The sequence below is a fragment of the Pseudoliparis swirei genome, chromosome 17, assembly GCF_029220125.1.
Source record: "Pseudoliparis swirei isolate HS2019 ecotype Mariana Trench chromosome 17, NWPU_hadal_v1, whole genome shotgun sequence".
NCBI lineage: Eukaryota > Metazoa > Chordata > Actinopteri > Perciformes > Liparidae > Pseudoliparis > Pseudoliparis swirei.
In genome coordinates, this window is record NC_079404.1 from 14,293,176 (window position 1) to 14,315,868 (window position 22,693).

Consider the following 22,693-nt stretch of genomic DNA (forward strand, 5'->3'; position numbering starts at 1 on the left):
CGGTGACTCATGGAAGTGAGCGTGAGTCACTTGTCGTGGCATCCGTGTTTGGCATTTCACTCGGAAGATGTAGGCCGTCTTTACTGGGAAACACCCACCTACATAAGCCGCTCATTAAAATAGAGATGGCCGCCTCCTTCATGGAAAATCAACCTGAAAAAGAGATTTTGTCGGTCTATTTTGATTTATTTGTATTTATTAGAGAACAACGGGAAGCGGTGGGAGGGAGCGAGCTGATGTGATGGAAACCCGATAAAGACCTGGTGCTTTGTCCTCACATCCCAGAATATTGGAGGATTCTGCAAAAATTCAGTGATAATGTTTCTAAAATTGTCAACAACACTATGGTTACTGTTAGCAACTGAAACACTTGAAGTTGAAGCCCATTGAAAGAGTTATTTAGTGAGACTCAACTCAGTATTAATTAAGTAAAAGTACAAATACAAAAGAGTAAAAAGGTTTGACGTGGTGTCTGACCCGGCGATATCGATGACAAGTGTTAAGAATAACAAGATATGAGTAGCCAATGTTCTCGCTGTTGGTCTCGTTTACTTATGGAGGTCACGAAAAGGCATCAATATTTAATTGAGAAAAAGTTAAAAAAGTGCAATAAAAGTTACCGAATTAAAATATCTGAGAAGTTAAGTGGGTAAATGTTCATTAATATGTCATTGAAATGTAGTGGACGAGATGAAACTCAAAGTTTGAGTAAATGTACTTCAAATCAGTGGAGTGGCCCGTTAATAAGTAATATTTTTACCGCGTTTAACACCCACACAAATAAAAATAATACCTTAAATGTATTTGTGATGTCATGAGACAGACAGCTCCCCCGGTCCATCATGTCACCCCCTCACTTCCCCTTCAGCCGGCATCTCGTACAAAATCACTTTGACACCCACCTACTCAAATGTGACACGGGGGTCTTGTGAGTGAGTGAGAGTGTGTGTGTGTGTGTGTCTGCGCATGACGTGTTGTTTTTATTGGTGGGAAGTGAAGGCTGCAAATAGACGGCGTGATTCAGACCTCGGACGTTTTTAGACCTGATGTTGAGCCAAACTGAGGAAGCCTGACGTCCTCCAATTAAATAAACAGGATAAACAGGCTGTTGGGCGCACACACACACCCACACACACAAAGTATATTTAAAACCGTAAACAGCAGAAGCTGTGTATGTTGTTGTGTGTAGATGACAGACTCTTTAAAAGGTTTGCTGTCATGTAAATTGTCTTCATGTCACATTGATGTCAAGTCTCTGTCAGGTTCCCATAACAACATTAAAAGCAGGGTTGGCTTGCTGTCAGTGACGTGGGGGATGGGGGCCAAACGCCACCGCCCTCATTCTGTGCAAGAATAAATGCATCCAGCAGTTTATGTGATGTTAATCTGAGGCTTCAACAAACTGTTCACATGGGGCCTGAATGTTCATTTCAAACAGACTTAAAACAATGTGAACTGTTCCTTTTAAATCACAGGTGTCAAACACAAGGCCCGCGGGCCGAATTCGGCCCGCCGCATCATTTTATGTGGCCCCTGACGGCTTGAAAGACATGTGATCCCATTTTCTTTCAGAAATTGAAGAAATATTTCCCGTGCTTTTATTTTGAAGGTTTCAAATTAAATGGATTAATGTTGTGATATTAGAGACATTTTCTTATGTACAATATTTCTACACTGAAATAAACAATTATCAAATGCAAAGAGAGTTATTGAACAATATGTTCGAGGAGTTTATAAAGTGTTTCCGGCGCTTTAAGAGGGCAGCCACGATGCTGATGTGGCCCACTGTGAAAATGAGTTTGACAGCCCTGCTTTAAATGAATAAAGTTGTGACCTTGGAGTATTTTCCCTCCCTTTAAAGGTTGTATATTCCACCTGAATAATTTATCCATGCTGTATTTGAACGTTTCTCTCCCAGCTCCCCTCTAATCTCAGTTTAACACCTGGAGTACGTATCATCTAACTCGGCACGCCAGATGTTGTGCGTGAGCGTGCACCTCTGTGTCTGTCCACAGCGAATCTGGATATTTTGGACGCCCAGTTCGGCTGCAGGCTCAACGACCTCTCGCCGTTGCTCATTTGACTCTCTACTTCTAGATTTTTAATTATTTTTATCGTCTTTCATTTTAACCGTCTGCCATTGACTTCCTGCTCTGAAGATCTAAAGCCTATGAATGAACAATTAAAGTGAATGAAAGAGCCTACCGGATTAAAATAAGAGTAAATAGATATTATAGATGATGTATTATATCCACTTTTTTTTCTTCCATCAGCAGTTCGACACCTTTAGGTTTAAAAAAATGTAGATTTAACATCTTTCTTTGTGGTCATGTTTTATGGGGCATCTTCTGGTTGTTTATTCTTCGTAGTGTGTTTCTTGTCTTCCGTGCTCTTGGACTGCGTTTATTGTTTTCTGTATGAAGTTTTGGTGGCAAAAATTTCCCCACTGGGGATTAATACAGTTTTCTAATCTAATCTAATCGAATGCAAGAATGCAGCAACAGTAAATCTATCTGAAATGATGCATCTCGGCCCTGAGGACCCCCTGCTGTCGGCCCTGTGGCCCCCTCAGACCTGCAGCTCTTCAGGCGTCAGCCTCGCAGCCTTCTTTTCCCCCTCCGATGCGGGCCAGCTCGTCCCATCCCGTCACCAAAACCAATTTGCGTGTGAAAGGGATCGTGGGAAATGAGGATTGACAGATGGCATGAAAGCACATCTCTCCAGCTCTCGCAATCCAGACCAAAAAAAAGAACTTCCCTTCATAAAACGAATCCCAAAGTGGCGATCGGTGATCCGTGGTCGTAGACTCGGAGGCTTTGCGTGCCGTCGTCCCTCAGACACGTCCACTCGAGGAGATCCAAGTCTGGTGTGTGTGTGTGACAGAGGCTTTGGTGGTCCGCAGGGGACGGACAGGAAACTGGATCTGGAGGCCAAACAGTCCCCCAGGGGGGAAGCTTCACATGCAGCAGCTCCGGACATCAAGTGTAACCCAGGGGAGGAACTCTGGAAGTGGACAATGAAGTGGAGTTCAGCCCAGAAACAAATTCTGCCAATTGAATGACACCGTGCTTGTGTGGCTTCACTTGATCTCTCTTTGGAGACAGCACAACAACTCTGTGTCTGATTTCCATGTGTGTGTCTCTGCTTGCACACGTCTGTTATCTGCGGCACACACGGCCTGGGAAGGTGGCCGCCGGCCTGCAGGGTGACGATCTGTAGATGCTCAACGCTGATACGGTTGTGATACGGTTGTGATGCGGTTGTGATGCGGTTGTGCTCGCTGCTCTGCAGAGATTGTCCCTGGCGTCCCTGAAGCGCCCCGGGGGGAAGAGAGCGCGGCGTGACGTCAAAGCGTTCGCGTCACCGCCTCACGGAAGATCAACTGCAGCCTGCAGAATGTAATTGACTCGCTGTTACGCCGTTAGAAAGCATAACACAAGACGCTTGTGCCCTCGAGTTCACCTCCTCGCTGCTTATGTTTACCCAAATACACAGAGGCCAAAAGATAAAGAAAAAAAGGTAAATTAATACAAAATAAGCACTTGGAAGTTGACAAAATTAACCATTTGGCATGAAAGAAAAATGCACTTCACTTGAAGAAGACACTTATATGTTTATGTATTATATAATGCTAATTAAAGACAGATATATATTGAATGGGAGGTATAATTTAAGCTTTCTGTAGATACATCAAGGAATCAGTGAGTCTATAATAAATAACAATAAACATAATATAGAAACATCCTCTTTTTTTACAAAATACATTTTCTTCATGAAGTTTTCTCCTTAACATTTAATATTTATTGTAGTTCGGTATTTAAAATACACTTTTTAATCTACATTTTAAAACAGCATTCTTAAGATTAGTTTGAAACGCATAATAGGGGTTATATTTGCTATTAGTATTATGTTTATTAGGTTTTATGTACTGTAAATGTCTTGTTTAGCACACATCTTAATGAATACTCAAACAGCATTTAGCAGTTTTTAATCAAAAAGGTTGTGTTTGTTATGTATAATTCCTCACCTTTTAATTTCTTCATTTAATGTTAAAAATCTGTACTTATTTAGCTTTGATTGATGAACAATACCAAATTTTGCACTCCTACTTATTAGAATGCAGTTTTCTTGAAGGTGTTATCTTTTCTGACTACATATGGTGAATATTTCCCAAATTAACTGCAAAAAATCAGTTTGTTGTCATTTATCAGTGCATCTCAAACATGTGTGTGCGTCCTCTTATTAGCTGCTGTTTAACATAGCCAGTAGAGACACTGTTGCCATCATCATCACCATCATCATGTATTTGTGTCTGTCCTTGGCTCTTGTCTCATCTCCTCAGCACCAATGGTGTTTCGTGGTTGTGAATATTTGACCCGACATCTCCATTAATCACCGTAATATCAAGTATTGGCACACGAGAAATACAAACATTACCAGTTATTTAAATTCCCCGAGTGAGGCATTGTGTATGAATACATACAGTGCATTCTGGGAAATTATGGACATCAATTAAAGAAGAAGGGGGAGGTATGAAGAGGCAAAGCCTCATTCTGATGGAACCCACTCAGCCCTGCCCACCTTTAGCAGGAGTGACACCAAGTGGCCATGTGTGAGTACTGCAACAACGTATCTGCATACAGTAACAGTAAAGAATATTTAAGTATTTTAAAAATCAAATTCAATGAAAAAACTGTTTAAAGTGTGTAATGAGTTGTTATATTAATATATTACATGCATTATTATTAATATTGTTCTTTGCTTCGATAATGAATGAAAACAGCATAATTCAGGTTTCAACTGATTTGTCTACATTCCGTCCCCCGTTATTATTATTATCCCCTAAAAAAATACAGATGGAACTTTTTTTATTTATTCATTCATTCCAGTCCACAAGCGTAAGAGATCCTCGATCATTATTGAATCTCAGCGGTGCAACCGGTATCCAAAAATCATTTTTATTGCAACGATTTAAGAAGAGCTTATAAAGCAAAACACCAGATATTCCGGCTGAAAAAAGACTAAAAAACTAACTCAAATACAGCAACACAATATTAATTTAAATAATTAAAAAGGCTAAACTAACGCGAAGAGTTTTAAAAGACAAATCATATAAAAAAAAGATGAATTCAACCCTTCGTGATAACTTTGCATTAAAATCCACAGAGCTTGAAAAAACAACAACAACAAAACACGGCAACAATGTTGGTGTCACGTTTGTTCTTTAATCTTCGATGACGGGGAGCACACAGACGGACGGATGGCGACATAAAAAGTTCTCCAGTTCTCACAGTATTGCATTTTGCACAGTGTTATACAGACGTCAGAGTTTTATCCAGTGAAGGCACAAAACTAGAGATCACTTCTGCAAAGGAAATCCCGACGGACAGACGGGAGGAACTGAAGGAGATCAAACTTGGCGCGGGAACAGCTCTTTTGTTTTTTTTACACATAAACGTAAAACTAAACTTTAATCTCTACGGACAAGAAAAGGTAGTAGTGTCAGAATCAAAACGAACATTAACTGCAGTTAGAACACTTGTTCGGTTCATGTTTTCAACCACTTCTCGAGCTTCTCGGAGCTCATTTTCAAAACACCCTAATCTGGGCCTGAACGCTGCCGATTGTCCAGATGACATCACCTCATAATACAGCTCCACGCAAAGTGCCCTCAGTCGGTTCAGTACCGTTATAATAGACCTCGCTCTGCTACAAAAAGTACATGTAATAGTTCAGGTTAACAGGATAAGTACGTTGGTTGCTACATATGAAGCATGCTTTCACAGTAACACAATAGCTACATATGTAGTCGTGCTGCCTCATGCATCTTCCACCACCAGCAGGAAGTGGTACACACGCACACACTCACTCACACCAAGAGTTATGCATCCGTTTGCATAAAAAAAACACAACTCCAGACAAAAGAAGATTCAGCCTGGGTTCATCTCCGGTTACTGGTTCCCATTAACCGGGTTACGGTCGGCTTTTCTTATAAATGTTGCGTAAACGAGATTCTTCAATGAGGAATCAGAAGAACCTGGTTTCCTCTGGAAGATTTATCCACGACGTATCCCGGCTACTCGAAAACTGGCCTTTTACATTAATTACTGAAGTTTGCCGACGGGAAATTCTATCGGTGTGTAAACATGAAAACTCTTTCCCCCCCAAACTCATCCGAGACGGCACCGACCTGTCGTTCTTCAAATCCCAAATCAAGACCCACCAGTTCAGAACTGATTTTAATGTGTGATTGTGTGCTCTACGTTGTCATTTGCTTTTATCTATTGTTATTGTAATTTTAGTTATGCTTTATTGGATAGCTTCTAGGATGTTTGAATTTGTGATGTAAAGCGTCTTTGAGTACTTCAAAAAGCGCTATAAAAATGTAATGCATTATTATTATTATTAAAACAACTAAAAGCAGGTTTTTGTAGTCGACAGCAGCAGTAACACTCGGGGGCTGACACCATCAGAAGTCTGACCACCACGGCTCTCTTGAATAACCTGGAGGCCATCTATGATGCCCCATGATGACGCATGCTATCTATTCACGATGTAGTCTCAGGTATTACTGAAACGGTTATACATCAATCTAACTTGATAAACTGGTGGGAAAAATATCAGTACAGAATTTGGCTTCCATTAAATCATGACTGACAACTCCTATAATGAGGTTTAAAAGAGAAAAAAAAGGTCTGCCGAGATGTAAAATCGATGCCAATTGGAAATGAAATAAACCAACTTGAAAGAAGACAATCTGGAAGACGGGAAGCCGACATCACGAACATCATTTCGATATTAAGACCATTCCAGGACAGTTCTACCAAGTCAAAGTACAGTAGGACTACTACTTCCACTTGACGACACATTATAGAGCTTTGTATACAAAATATCCATCACCACCGTCAACGAGACCACAAGATGCATTTCACACCGAATACCTTACGTCTTTTACATTTTACATTCTTATCGTTGGATGAGTGCAAAAATAAAGCGTAAACAGATCGTATACGGACCGATGCGGGCGGGGCGGGGCAGGGGGGGGAGTTAGTGAATGAGTCCATTCGACAGATGTACTGGATGCACTCACGGCTCTGTCGGTCACGTTGGATGAAAGCGTCGATACGACGTTCATCCGTGTGCGGAGGATCTCCGCCCGTTTCTGTGCGGAGGAGTGCGAGTTTAAGCCCGGACGGCGAGACACAGTCAGTTCTGAAAACACGGCGTCTCTCAAGATTACATTCGGTCTTTGTTCAGTGCGAGTGTGTGTGCGTGTGTCATATATACGGCCTTCCCTTCCCAAGAGGTCACCGTCAGTCAGTGTGAGGTCAGACAAACAGATTGGCTCGTTGACTGGGACCAATGATATTGTACAGATCTGACCAGCTCTCCCCACTTGACCTTGGGGTCAAGGGTCACTGTAACTGCAGCCCTGTTCTGAGATGTGTGTGGCGCCGTCCAGACGTGGGCCAAACTGAACCTGCATGTTCGTGGCTTGTTCTTAAGGTGAAAAATATGCAGTTTCCTTAAAAAGGTCTTCAGCTCAAAGATTCGCTCCATGAAAAGAGGCGGGGGAAAAAAACACTTCCCAAGCACGCTTTATTGACTTTGTCCAAGTAAATAATAAGACCGACGTCCTTCTATGTTTTTGTTATCGTCGGTAAATGCCAGAAGAAGACCAAAAATATTCCACAAAACAAAACGCGGGTACAAAAAGATCGAAGGACCACGAAAAAATATATAAAATATCACAATGGAGTATTTACACGTCAACATATCCAACCGTTCCCTCTATATACAATTATCAGACCGTATATCTGTGAACTCCAACCCATGTGACCCAGGTCTGGCGTCATCAAACTCCTGCCTGTGCTTTACAAACCAAATAAGAGGGGTCCTAAATATGCACTTGATGGCTACGTACAAGTTATCAGGCTGAAGCTAAAAGCTCCCAGGTATAAAAATAAATAAGCCAGCATCCCCTCAGGTTCTGTAGAAGACACGGAAATAAAAACCCTTGTGGATCTCGTCTTGCATCGTAGAGCTTTAAGTATTGTAGGTAAGACGTTTGTACTGGCAGCTTAGCTTACAACTTATTTTTCAAAACATTACAAAAGAAAACACGACGTAGGAAAACAAGCTGGGTATGATAGTTATCCCAGAATCCAACAGACGGGATCCAGGGCCGCCTCCCACTCGGTGGAGCAACTCGACTGGAGGTCATAACTAGCCGACATACATACATATATATATATATACACACACACATACGTGTGTGTATATTTATATATATATAATGCGTAAAGCTTTTGCATCATCCAAAATCTCTTTGCTACAGTCCTGTGTGCAATGCTATAATTTAGCTTAACCCTTGTGTTGCCTTAGGGTCATTTTGACCCGAATATCATGAAAAAGTATACTAGTATGGGTCATTTTGAAATCAAATTGTCTAATTAACTGTTACCCTGCAAGGGTTTATAGCCTTTACTAACATAGCTTTTAATCTTTGGGTTCAATTTGGCCTGAGGAAATATTAAAACCTCCAGAAAATTATTAGAATTAATATTGTTTTCCAAGTTTAAGTGTGAGGCACTTTATGTTTGTTTGTTGACTACCGAAAGATAAAGAACTTTTATCACATTATTAATTTTTTGAGAAAGTCCATATATACACACCGACATTAAACATTGAATGGGTCAAATTAATCCAAAATCTCTTTGCTACAGTCCTGTGTGCAATGCTATAATTTAGCTTAACAAACACAGAGATCAGACGACTGGACTAAAAAGGAGAAGATGCGTCACCAACAACAACTCTTTCTCATTTCATCCTCTTCAAAATACAACAACTCAGTAGATGAATACAAAAGCTTTTTTTTTTAACATGGAATTTCAGGATATTCAGAAAGTAGCCGTCACTAAAGACTGAGATTAATTAAATCTATTATTAATGTATATGTTTGAATACTGGAAGTTACCACACACTTAGAATCCCACTCAATAAGCACCCTGTGTTACACGTCACACTGTTTCAGCATCATAATCTATGGAAAAGTACAAAATATTCAATAACAGTGCTGGGAATAAGATATCTTCACGATGTAATGTGATGTACTGGAATACAATGAGATGTCAATGTAGTCATGCAGTAATAATAGTTATTGCATTACATCCATTACCCTGTTACGCAGTAGTAGTTACTGTGATGAGTAATTTGTATGAATTCTCTCATTGGAGGTCAGACTGCTAAAAAAAGAGCTCTATATGTATACTTCTGTGGACTCTTATTTCTCATTTTCTACAGTTTTCCTAGTTTGATTTATAAAAAAAATAATTTTACAATTGTCAACATTTGGAATATAAATGAAAAAAATGTTTCAGACCGTAAGGAGTTACTGGTAAAGTTTCCCCATTTTGGAACATCCTGTACAATTTCCGAAAGTCACTAACATTTAGTCTAAATCCTTTAAAAAAAATCTAAATACAATACTACTTTCGCCAAGTTTATAAAGCATGAAGAGGAGCAGTTCAGACTTAACTACATTTAGCCAAGTGTATTTTTAAAAAAAGGTGCAATTTTAAATAACCTTGCCACATGCTGCAAATAAATAGAAGGCAGCATTTTACCTCTAAAATGTCCATACAATCTACATTTACAGTCATCATTTATATGGCAGAAAACAAGAAATAATTTTTCCTTTTCCATCCTCCCAGAGACGAGTACATATCTGTGCAACAATACACACAAACAATGTTGTGTGACCTCTTCACATTCAGTTGATAATGTGAGTTCATATATATTTTTTCTGGCCAGATATTAGACACGACTGCTCCGCAGAAGCTGGGCGTGAATGTGACCGCTCTGTACTTTTCCTTAGGTTACCACACTGGAATAACACAATAGTTGAGTAAAGCTGTACCCGCTGACAGGCCCCGCCTCCCCTGGCGAGTCCCTACAGTCTTACGCCTCGTACCCGGCTGACCGGCGCCGCTGGTGGTTCCAGATGTCGTCCCGGTGTTCGGGTCGGCAGAACAGCCTGGACGACTGGGCCAGGCGCTCCCGGCGCTCCCGGTCTTGATCGCCGCCGCCGCCTGCTTTGCAGAACAGAGGACGGCCGGCGAACTGCGAGGAGGAGGAGGAGTGTCTCCGGTTGTCGTGGAAACCGGACGAGGACAGCTGACATCCCGCTGACCTGGACATGTCAAATATGAACAAAATGAAGACAGGAAGTGGGGAATGTAAACAAGACTAGTTGTTTCACGTTTTGACAAAGTCTGTAGTGGTGTCTGTATTATTATTAATAATAACGTTATTATAGAGATCAACATTTGACAGAGACAACATTAATGAGGATAAAACAAAAATGTTTCCTTTTCATTTCAGCATCTATAGGCAACAATTAGACTTTTTAATAATGTGAATTAATGTATGTGTCCATCGACGACCGTTACGTCATAATTGTGCGATAGTAAGTCATAATTGTGACTTACAGGATCCTAATTTCTCTCAGTGACCTCAGACTGAAGCGGCAGCAGCAGCAGTTTATCTGTTCAGAGGAGGACACCGGCAGAGCAATACGCTGCGAGTGGGAGCACTAACTCCCCTTTTCTCGTCTTTCAGCACTTAAAAATAACTTGAGTGAAGAATAAAAGTCCTGCAGGGAAATGTCTTGTGTGAAGCCGATAACGGGGACGAATGAATCTAAAAACAAAACCACAGCGATAACCTCCAAAAAGATTTAAAAATGTGTCCACAAATAACCATTTTTGTGACCGACAGGAACTCAAACTGCACAAAGTCATAATAAGGAGTCACATTTGTACCAGCTACTCTTTAGCAGAATATTCATTGTGGAGGATTACCCCCGATATGAATCCTGATATTAAACTCAGCTCAGTATCCTGAGAGGTCACGTGTGACACTAACACATGATACACACTAAGTTTACTGCAGGTCATTTGATATAATACCATTAGTTTTTATTTTTTCCCCAATAACCGCTACAAAGCTTTCTCTCAATCGAGCTATCCGATTGGCCGTCTGTCCAAGCAACCGATTCATTCATTCATACGTCTTCTTAACTGTTGAATGGAGATATAATATTAACACTTGAGGTTCTCCACAGAATGTACCCGTCAAAAGTTAATCTTAAAATGTCCTTTTGAATTTGACGTCATTGATAACGGTGTGACCCGGCCACCTTCGACCCATGTTGATGTTACAAGAACCTGCGAGAATGTGGAGGTACTCGCCTGCTTTTAGTGATCCGGTGAGGTCCATTATCGGTTGGCTGCTGGTACTGATGGGAGGCACAAAAAGGTCAAAGGTTACATTTATTTTAACAACAGCGTATCACTGTGCATTAACCAAAGCAGAAAACACCTCTTCAAATGTAGGATTCATTCTGTGTTTAAGTCGGTGTGCGTTTGTGTTCATAAGGAATAAGTATTCATAGAACATTACATTTTAAGTAACTTCATGAATATGTACTTCAAGTGTCAAAAGTTAAAGTACTCATCCAAAACATACCCCGCCCATGTTCTAATTTTTATTTGATGCTCTAACTACATTTGAATGCTTTCGCTGATTGAAGTAGAGCATTTCTTTTTACTACTAATTAGGTAGTCAGTAATAATGCGTCATGGTTTTAAAAGTTATCAAATTTGAAAGCGCACACAAAAACCACGAGACTTTCTCCAGACTAGGAGGTGTAGTCAACCAGGGTAATTATAAACAGCTGTGTGGCTTTATTTTGCAGAGCAACTACAGCTGTATCTAAATAGACTCGGTGTGCAGTGCATTCTTCTTGAAACCCAACATGGACATTCAGTGAAGTACTCTGGTAAATGTCACACGGTTGTTGTACCTTGTAGTGGCTGCACTGTTGCTGGCTGCCGTTGACCTGGTAATACTCCACCAGTCTCTCGGCCATGGCGATGCGTCTCAGCAGATTCTCGATGAAGCGTTGGATTCTAACTTTCCCGCACGTCTCCTGTCGAGCCGCCGCTTCCAGAAACTTCTGGATGGTTATCACCTCCCTGGGGACGCAGAAGTGGTATTTAAGTACAGCGCTTGAATAGAGCAGTCATCTCCTCAATACCAAATACTACGGGCAGTAGAACTCCCCGCCATCTGTTGCCCCCGTTCACCTCTCCCGGCGCTCCAGCTCGTTCTCCGAGGCGTTGAGCTGCTCCCTCAGTGCGGCGATCACCATGACGGCCACGTCCACCTGGCGGCTCAGTGACCTCTCCCTGTCCGCCACCTCCTGCCTCTCCTGGGCCAGGTGCTGCGAGTGAGCGCGCTCGCACAGGAGCTCCGTGTCCGTCTGGGCCAGATCCGTGCTCACCTTGGCCAGCCGGCGCTGCATGGTGCCGTCGGCCGCCCGCAGGATCCGGGCCAGACGTCGGCGCACCGCGGCCGTCTCCGAGCCGGAGTAGGAGTTCTGCTCTGGTGGCGACAGGGAAGCAGACCGGTTACTGCGGCGGTAGCTGTGACTGCAGTGCTTGATACCGTAATCATGATCATTGATCTCTGAACAACCTCCTGAACCGTGTTCATCACGTCCCCAAATACAATTTAAGTGGCATTTGCCTTCCAAACGGAGACTTTGTGTGGTTATGTAAGAATTATGCAATAACCCCCAATGTGCAGGATAACCCGACATCCAATGAACATGGTTATTGTTCAGTTTGCATTCATTTCCTCTGCGAAATGAGTTATTTTGAACAATTAGTTAAAATTCCTGCTTCGTCATTATAACCTGCAGTGTCTTAACCCTTGTGTTGCCTTCGGGTCATTTTGACCCGAATCAATATTACACCCTCCCCCCGCCTATGGGTCATTTTGACCCGATTCAATGTTTCACCCTCCTGTTACCTTTATATTTACTAACATATTTTACCCTTTGGGTTCAATTTGACGCCAGCAATTAAAACCTCCAGAAAATTATTAGAATTAATATTGTTTTCCAAGTTTAAGTGTGAGGCACTTTGTTTGTTTGTTGACTACAGAAAGAACACCGACATTAAACATTGAATGGGGTCAAATTAATCCGAAGGCGGGGGGAGGGTGTAATATTGAGTCGGGTCAAAATGACCCGAAGGCAACACAAGGGTTAAAAAACTTTCTGACAATTGCTGAAAAACTCCCTCTAAAAATATAACTGTGGTCCAAAAAGTAAGAAAGTGAACCTGAACGCACCGGCCAGGTCCAGGTCCAGTTCTGGGTGAAGAGGAGCTAAAGGAGGGAACGGGTGGTGACGGTGGTTGAGGTGATGGAGGCATGTCTCAGACTTTTTTAACAACATATTGATTTCCTCCTCGTTTCTGCCACCATATCTCTCTTCACCTTCGTAGTCGTCATCCTCCTCGTCTTCATCTTCTGACCCAAAATCCACTTCATCGTCATCATCATCCTCGTCATCATCCTCCTCAGCCTGCGTCCCCACCCCGACGCTCTGGGTGCGTCTCCTCACGGAGCCGTAGGAGTGAGGGTACCCGCTGTCTCGGCTATCGCTGAGGGAGCGGACGTGAGGCGGCCGCCACGCACTCTGCTGCCCCCCGCGGGTCGGGAGGCTCATGTCGTGCCAGGGGATAGCCGCCGTCAACGGGTCGGGGAGTTTGCCGGTGATGCTGAAGCCGCCGGGGGTCACGTCTGGCGAGCGGTACGAGTGGCGGTACTCCAGGTGGGCGCGGAGCGAGGCCAGGCTGCGGAAGCGCTCGTGCTCGCCACAGCGGGGGCAGCGGAAGGGGAGGTCGCAGGAGGTGGTGGTGCCACAGGGCTGGCCGCTCCTCTCCGAGAGGAAAGAACCGGAACCTCTGGAACACACCTTCTGCTGCATCACTCTACACCTGGAATACAGAGAGGAACTCATTATTCAATTCAATTCAGTTTATTTGTATAGCCCATTTTCACAAATTACAAAATTGTCTCAGAGTGCTTTACAATCTGTACATACAGATCTGTACATACATTAACAACCAATTAATCAATTAAGCAGGTTTATATAGAAACGTGTGAATGACCATCTTTGAGATTTTGACTGTTCTGACAGTCATTTAAATAATGTCATGAGATTGATTTAAATACTAAATTCATCACAACAAATTATTAGATAACCCTAACCCTTAGATAATATGCCATTCATGTTTATCACTAAACAATGGCGAACAACAGAGTAAAAAGATATTTACAAAAAAAGCAGAAATAGCAAAATGATAAAAACAGAACACTTTTGACAGTAGCTTTCCTGTTTACAGGTAAATGGAAGCTAAGAGAAACAAAGCTGCTGCAGCTGTGTGTGTGTGTGTGTGTGTGTGTGTGTGTGTACGTGTACGTGTGTGTGTGTGCGCCTAGCAAAACATTGACGTGTGTAATTTCACAGCATGAATAAAAGGAGGACAGCTCGGAAGGCGGCAGGTGACCTGAGCATGTACAAATAAAATAAAGAAACCCGACACAAGCAATGGACGTTACTTCAAACGTCCATGTAACCACCGCGTAACACGTAAAGACGTCGCACCATCTTTAGCGTCATTAGCAGCTAGCTTAGCTAACGTACGCGGGACGTTCTCTCGCAAGCTACCGGGAAACAGTCGCAGACACATTTAAACAGAAACCCGTTGACGTGCCGCTCCGACAGGTACAAAAAAAAAAAAAAACTCACCTTTAGTGTCTGAAGGTGTCATGTCGCAGATGGAGCCCGACACGAGCCCGCATGATGTCATTCATTCACGAGCCACACAGCGGACCGCCGTTAAGTTAGCAATGGATCAATAACAACATCACATCCGGTGGGCCCTTTCAGAGTAAAACACAGGAGGCAGACGTGATTGTTACTTTCTTCTTAGTTCATAATTTGACACAAAAAACATATAATATTGAGATGGGCCCATACAAAATGGAGAACAAATTAGCAATCTGGACAATATTTTTTTATTTTAATTTCATTACTTTGATCATGTACATCAGTGGTTCTCCCCCACTTTGGAGGGGCGTGACTAATGATGGGCCTTGCTGTCTTATTTCCACTATGTTTGAGTCAACTTGTGTATAAATAATGAAACTTGAACTACATTTCAGTTCATTGATGAATTCAGATTTCCTGACCTCCTGCTTACTCTTAAAAACAAGCCCTTCTTCCCTTTTTGCTCCGACTCTTTCTTCATTTTATTTATTCCTTCTCTGAAGCGGTACTGCCTCCAAAGAACCTCCAACCAGAGGGAGAAGCATCTGTGCAGTCACTGAGAGGGAGGTCTGTCAGACTCAGCTCAGGGCAGAAATGTCCCACAAGCCCTTCTTCTATATCCTTGCTCCCTCTTTCCACTTCTTGTCTTCTTCTTTTGCTTCCTACTGACAGTGCAGTTGGTAGTTGAGTTTGGCTCCCAGCCTGGTTCCTGCTAGGTGTTTGTTGAAGGCGTCGTCCATTTCTTTGCTCTGTTCTGGTGTGAAGTGGTTCCTCCAGTCCCCGACCTCACCTGCTCAGCACACACAACACTCCGATTTAATTCTTTAATTTATTCTCAAAGCTTTAAATAAGTAACAACTAGTTCATACTATGCATCTGCACCACTGATGTTCAAGCTAACAAAGAGGGAAAACATCAAATATCTTTTTTTATTATATTTCAGTTATGCAATTTTGCTAAAATCCTAAACGATGCTGCATTCAAGTTGTTTTTTTAGCATAAAAGAAGACTGTAAAATAGAAAGTGCACCGTGACGTCACCCATCGGTTTGTGGACTGCTTGTTTTGAAGCTTTGAATAATTTAAAAGGCAAATTATTTACTAAATCCAACATCTGGGGTGGCTTTAGCTCAGTGGGGTAAGAGGGCCGTCCTTCAACTGCAAGGTCGTGGGTTCGATCCCCGCTCTCCCCATTAGCTGCAAGTCAAAGTGTCCTTGAGCAAGGCACTGAACCCCCAGTTGCTTCCCGGGCGCTTCACTGCAGCCCACTGCTCCTTAATAACTAAGGATGGGTTAAATGCAGAGAACTAATTTCCCCTTGGGGATTAATAAAAGTGTATATTTATTTATTTATCTCCATATCTCACTCGGAATAGCAGAAAATAAGCACATTTCCCAAAAGGCCGGACTGCGTCTTTATGTTTCCCTTTTCAAATAAAGTTAGACGATTTGACTTTCTATGACAGGCTGAGTTATGGGATCTTGCAGCAGTGTAATTATTTGGCTCCATAACACTTTGCAAATACATACACAAATAAATGCTGCAAAGCTTTACTTAAGCTTGAGTTCCAAAATCTGTGTTTATATTTATTTCAATTTCAAAGTAGAAAATCTCCAAAATAAGAGAATTGACAGTGTGGCATCAATATTTCGGGACAATATGAGCAGAGCTGGAGATCTATGCAACACTATGTGCAGTAAATATGCAGATTGTTCAATAAATTTCAGTAAAAACAACACTCCCCAAAAAAGAATGAATGAAGCACCTTTTCTGAAGACCACGTTCCCCAGAGCCCCGTGGGAGCTGGCGGAGCTCTCATTCATGGCGGTGAAGGTGCTCCCCTCTGCGACCTGCTGCACCTGAGCCTCCGTCAGGCCGAAGCCAAAGAAGGTGGAGATCTGACAGACGCCCTCGCTCAAGTCCTGCAGGACGGGAACCAGAAACAGCGATTGTTTTTAATTTACACTCCGTTCAGAAGTTTGGGGTCACCCAGACAATTTCGTGTTTTCCATGAAAACTCACACGTTTATTACAAAAAGTAATTGCAAAATGAATAGAAAATATAGTCAAGACATTGACAAGGTTAGAAGTAATGATTTTTATTTGAAATATTAATGGTGTTCTTCAAACTTGTCGCTCAAAGGAAGGCCAGTTTTATAGCTTCTCTCACCAGCATAACTGTTTTCAGCTGCGCTCACATAAAAGGGGTTTTCAAGGTTTTTTTTAACCCTCCGTTAGTCTTCTATGTACCACTAGAACACTGGAGATGAGCCTCTATACACATATGTAGAGATGCCATTAAACACCAGAGAATAGTCATTTACCACATTAACAATGTAGAGAGTGTATTTATGATTAATTTAATGTTATCCTCACTGAAATAAACAGTGTTTTACTTTGAAAAATAAGGACATTTCTAAGTTTCTTTTTCTTTTTCAAGTGACCCCAGTGTGAATGAACTGTCGTAAAACAAGTGACTTTTGAACGTGTGAGAATGATAACAAACATAATTCTGAAACATTCGTTTTAAAGCCGAGTCATCGTGTTGCTCTACCTGCTTCAGCTCTTCATAGGTGACTATCAGGACGTTGGGGTCCTCCATCCTCTCCTCCCAGGCCAGAGCGTGATCAAAGTATGAACCCCAGAGAACCACACACACACACACACACACACACACACACACACACACACACACACACACACACACACACACACACACACACACACACACACACACACACACACACACACACACACACACACACACACACACACACACACACACACACACAGACAGAGAGATACACACCATTCTTCAATACTCTGACTTTATGATGTTTTGTCCACTGTTTTGTCGTCCTCTAGGTGTTATGTCTATGTATTGTCTTTTGTCTTATAATAAAAACTTTTAAAAAAGAAGGACTCTTTAAGGAAATGGTTCTTTAAAGAACCCTGGTTTGAAAGGTTCTTTGTGGAACCAGAAATGGTGCCTTAAAGAACCATTTTTTAAAGGTTATTTGAGGCACCATTATAGGTTCTTTGAAGAACTATTTAAGGAAATGGTTCTTTAAAGAACCGTGGTTTGAAAGGTTCTTTGTGGAACCAAAAATGGTATTTCTATGGCATCATTCCGAAGAACCATTTTCGGTTCCAGTTGGCACCTTCATTGTTCTGTGTGTATATGAGTCATGTGGCTGGGGCTAAAGAGGAGAAGCGGTTTGGATCATGGAATATAAAACACTCCCTGGTATTTTTTTTATTTGACGTAAACTATTTATTGCAGGCATGTGACTTTTTAGTTGTAATTGAAAAGTTGTTCAATATACTTTCAGTTTACCTCATGGCATAAGTGCTTCATAAACCCTCCTTTGCCCCGTGAAGGCGTGAGAAGCATCCCAACCGCAGTTTTTTACCAGTGTCTTGATATCGAAGAGTCACTGGCTACATCCACAGTCACCCTGCTGAGTCAGCTTTACACGGTGTTCATTCGGCCATAAATCCAGCGGGGCTGCAGTCGTAAAGTCCGGCTGTGAAATGTGCAACCCTAAATTTGGAGCAGCTGGAGGGAGAAAATGAGGACGCAGCAATGCGGTGAGAAACCTGGACCAATTGAACCAAGACGAAGTCAGAGGGAGACGGAGAAACCATCCATGCTGACGGAGACGGAGAAATCCAGAGACTCCAAAAAGAAAAAGAGATAAAAAACGTCACAGCTGCTCTCAAGAAGCCCAGATGTGGCTACAGTCTAACAACATCTGCCCGATTCCTTTAAAATGCAGCATAATTATGCAATTATTAAACCAATAATAAATAATTAACTACTTTTACTTCTGAGATTTAGTACATTTGACTGCTGATTTTATTTTGAAGGCACTTTTTACTGCATTATCCAGATCTGAATGTCAGCACTGATCACACCTCACCAAAAAGAAAGAGATGGAAACAAGTTACATTTGCTGGACCGTTTCAAAAGATAGGATCCCCAAAATGCATTTGATGTCTGGCAGAAGTTTATTATGGTATTTTAGGTGATTTTCTCCGTCAAAAGTGAGACGACGAGCAGCAGTGGGAGGATCATCACATCGAGAGGCAAGAAGTGGCCTCGAGGAAAAGGAAAAGGAGTCCGAGCTTAAAGAGTTACTATTGCTGATGATATCCAAGGTCATATACAGGCCTGTGTGTGTGTGTGTGTGTGTGTGTGTGTGTGTGTTCTTTTCTCACCGACCCCACTCATAAAGTGGGAGTAGAACGATTCCCAGGACTGCACGGATGGGAGGACCGGGTTGTTGTTGGAGAAATGATAGAAGGACACCAGAGTGTCTTTCGGGTTCCTGAAGATCACCACAATCTACAAAACAACAACAACAACAACACACAATAAATACAACACACATGTCACAGAAAGAAACAAGGAAAGAACACAAACTAAGTCGATTTTTAAAATTAAAATATATTCCGAGTGATTTAATCCACAGTGAAGGACTTCTTTTAGGAGAATCAGGTGAAAGTGTCCATGCAGATGTTTTTAAAAACCTTACTTTCGTTTTCTTCGCGTGGAAGGAGGCCGGGATGTTGTCGGGGTGCAAGTGAGTCCCCAGAAACCTCGGGGAGGGAGTGTTACGCATGACCTGATGGGAGAGCAGCACCCGGGGGAGAAAGAAGGAGTCAACTTGAACCTGTCACGATAAAGAAGTGGATGCTGCTCTTCAGCATTAGCCGGTACACGTTACCACCTGAAGGCAATTACTTTTAATTTGTCCTCAAATAAGCATAAAGCGTGCCAAAAATGACTCTGAGGTTTGATTCAGTGTGAGAAACTAAAAGTGCAAAGTGAAGGAAAAATGGTGGTTGAAGGAAGCATTGCAACACATGTGAGAGTCAACTGTCTCATCTTTACTCTCGCTAAGAAAGAGAATAAATATATTTTTCAATTGGTTGAAAGTTGTTCCTCAGGATTTTAACAGTGCAAATGTCACTCTCTCACACACACACACACACACACACACACACACACACACACACACACACACACACACACACACACACACACACACACACACACACACACACACACACACACACACACACACACACACACACATGTTACAGAGTGAAGCACATGACAGCAGCATCCCTAATGATATTCAAAACTGTACATGAAGACAGGTAATGTGAATAAATAAAAGAAATTCCGAGTCGACCATAAGATTGGGGATGTTTTCGGTTTGAATATTTCACTTAAATTTCAGTTACACACACATACGCAGACACACACACACACACACACACACACAAACACACGTGTCGTTCTAGACACAGAGCACATCTGCATTTCTGTTTAATTCCTTTATTTTGTGTTTTCCGATCACACATCTGTCTTAGATACCTCCAGAGAATTTAGAGTCACCTGCAGATTGACTTCCTACACACCAGTTTAATTACCAAGGTTTGGTTCCTAAACTTGATTAGAAGCTGTACTTTGTGTGAAAAGAATTTTTTATATGCAAAGTCATGAAACTAGTGAGCTGAATGTGGCCGGAGAGAAATGTACCTCGAAGATATCCGGTCCAAAAAACTCGATCAGCGGCGGCATCTTTGATTCTGTTTTCATCCCTGTGGCCTCTGTGATGATCTCCCTCACCACGCCTACCATCCAGTTAAAACCTGCAGGAACACACACACACACACACACACACACAAACACACACACAATGTGAATAAATATTTTTCTTTCCGACTCGACCATAAGATTGGGAAAGTTTTCAGTTTGAATATTTCACTTAAAGGACCCATATTATGCCCATTTCCCCACAAGTTAGATATGGTTCCTTGGGGTCTTAATGAAATGTTTGTAACATATTTTGGTCAAAATACCACAAGAATCATTTCAAACAGCACCCTTTTTACCCTGTCAAAAACACCTCCCCACAGATGTACCTGTTTTGAGTGCCTGTTCCTTTAAATGCTAATGAGCCAGCTCCCCCCTCCTCCTCCTCCTCCTCCTCCTCCTCCACGAGATGCACTCGCCTAGCTGCTGCCTGCCCAGCTACCTTTACCTTTGTAGAAATATGGCTACTGCAGATGAAGATAGCGTCGTGCAACCATATCGTTTTGAACCAGAGTCAGACCCTGAACAAGAAGAGGCTCCCGAACAAGTTCGAGAAGTTAGGGCTCAACAGGACGTTTCTGAATGTCACTTCTACATTTTGTTTGTTTGTACATTGGCTAAGGTCTCACAGTCTTGTTAGCGGTTTTGAGAGCATAGTGGTGCTAGAGATTCGAGTACGTGAATAGTTTGTGCATGTATGAGTATGTAGCAAATACAGTGTGTTTATGTAAGTTACTGTTTGTGAAAGTGTTTGTGTAAATGCAAGTAACGGGAACGCCATAAAGATATAAATGCTACATGAGTAAAGTTCCATCTGTAAACTAAAGTGTTATCTGACAACAGTAAGTGACCAAGCAGGGGCGGGGGTAACGTTTTTACCTCCATTAATTAGCGTGTAAACCTTGTTTACTTATTAAATCGTTGTATTTGATGACTTATGACTTATTTGATGACTCATGTCTGTAATATGAACACAACTTTCAAATAAACTTTACCTGCAAAGTTGTGGTGGGGGGCGGTCCAAGGCCATGTAGCCAGACTCCCTACATGGGCGTGCTTCAAAATCTACGAAGACGTTGGTGGTGATCCCTTTGGACGCACTCAAGCATATCGTTTCTGTTATAGAGGAACCACAACAAGCCGCGTGAGTTGTTTTTTTTCAGCGTTTTTGTGTTGGGAGACATGCCAGATACCCAAATTAACGTATAGAAGCACTAAAAAAGTGGAATTTTCATAATATGTCCCCTTTAATATATGATATAGTATTACTACTTCTACTTGAGTAAAAGATCGAAGTACTATGCATACCACGGCTTTAACATCCAAATATATATATATACAAAGTTCACCATCCTCCGTGTTACAATCATTAACATGACAAACAGCCGTTGGAAGGGAGGTCAAAGGTCACAGGTCATAACAGATGGATAAAATGATGCTTTTCAACCTCGATGAATCATTTATGACAAAAGATACTCTCCGACTTTAAAAAAATCTATTTTAATTTTTCCTTCCACTCACCACATTTGGGATAAGCCACCAGCATGACGTCGTCCTCTCGGGCCTCCATGTTCTCCAGAGCCTTGAGGTGGTCCTCCAGGCACATGAGGCGCGGGTACAACACCCCGTTGTACCTGTACAACTTCTCCTCGTCGCTCACCTCCTTCGCCTTCTGCAACAAGGACTGCAATCTGGTGGCGAGGACGTTGGTGTTCATCTCGACCCCGGAGTCGGTCAAGCTTCTTTTTTTTAACCCACAAAGTAGAGAAGAGAAGCTTCTGTGTGAGCGTCCATCCACTGCAGAGCTAGCAGCACTGAGAGAGAGAGAAAGGGTGTGTGTAGCTGTAGTAAAAGGAGGAGGCACAGGGAACTCCTCCTTTTACTACACAAGCACGCACACACACACACACACACACACAGAAACACACACACACACACAGGCACACACACAGAGATAAACAAACACACAGATAAACAAACACAAGCAGTAAAATGTTTATGAAAGATTGAATGATTCGATATGCCTGGAAAATATTTACCTGATGGCAGGTATATGCTGACAGACACCCACATACACACACACACACACACACACACACACACACACACACACACACACACACACACACACACACACACACACACAAACAAATTACCAACTAAAGACCAGTAAACAAGTTGCTGGCGCCGGTTTCAAGGGGTTTTCTTCTTCTTCTTCTTCTTTTTACATTACATTTCAATTAGCCGATTCGGGGTTAAGTGTCTTGCTCGAGGACACAACGGCTAGCCGAGGATCGACGGACCCGCTAATCGGCGAGCAACAGAGACCCCAAATTCTTTTCCCGTTGTTCCTTGTTTGTGTTTTTATTTCTTTTTCTAAAAAACTTTGTATTCATTTA

At 42.1% G+C, this 22,693-nt stretch overlaps 3 protein-coding genes across 7 annotated transcripts in view; 1 reads left to right on the plus strand and 2 right to left on the minus strand.

Moving 5' to 3' along the window:
- Positions 1 to 22,693, plus strand: part of LOC130206906 (acylphosphatase-2-like) — a 159,330-nt gene that overhangs the window by 14,906 nt on the left and 121,731 nt on the right. The gene's annotated exons all lie outside the window — the stretch shown is intronic.
- znf365 (zinc finger protein 365) lies at positions 9,489 to 14,728 on the minus strand. 4 transcript variants are annotated; one of them, XM_056435156.1, is made up of 7 exons: positions 14,666 to 14,728; positions 13,348 to 13,850; positions 13,201 to 13,236; positions 12,150 to 12,447; positions 11,867 to 12,038; positions 11,253 to 11,299; positions 9,489 to 10,192 (listed from the first exon to the last, which is right to left on the minus strand). In XM_056435156.1, the coding sequence occupies exons 2-7, from the start codon at positions 13,838 to 13,840 to the stop codon at positions 9,961 to 9,963; spliced, it is 1,278 nt and encodes a 425-aa protein (XP_056291131.1). In that variant the 5' UTR covers positions 13,841 to 13,850; positions 14,666 to 14,728; the 3' UTR covers positions 9,489 to 9,960. The 4 variants fall into 4 exon arrangements, 3 of the variants coding, with proteins under 3 accessions (XP_056291131.1, XP_056291132.1, XP_056291130.1); XM_056435157.1 differs by lacking the exon at positions 13,201 to 13,236; XM_056435155.1 differs by having other exon boundaries at positions 13,201 to 13,850.
- On the minus strand, positions 14,917 to 22,011 carry sult6b1 (sulfotransferase family, cytosolic, 6b, member 1). The gene is made up of 7 exons (XM_056435169.1): positions 21,816 to 22,011; positions 20,238 to 20,350; positions 19,225 to 19,314; positions 18,914 to 19,034; positions 17,241 to 17,341; positions 16,452 to 16,608; positions 14,917 to 15,476 (listed from the first exon to the last, which is right to left on the minus strand). Exons 1-7 carry the CDS (start codon positions 22,009 to 22,011, stop codon positions 15,349 to 15,351), a joined length of 906 nt encoding a protein of 301 aa, XP_056291144.1. The 3' UTR covers positions 14,917 to 15,348.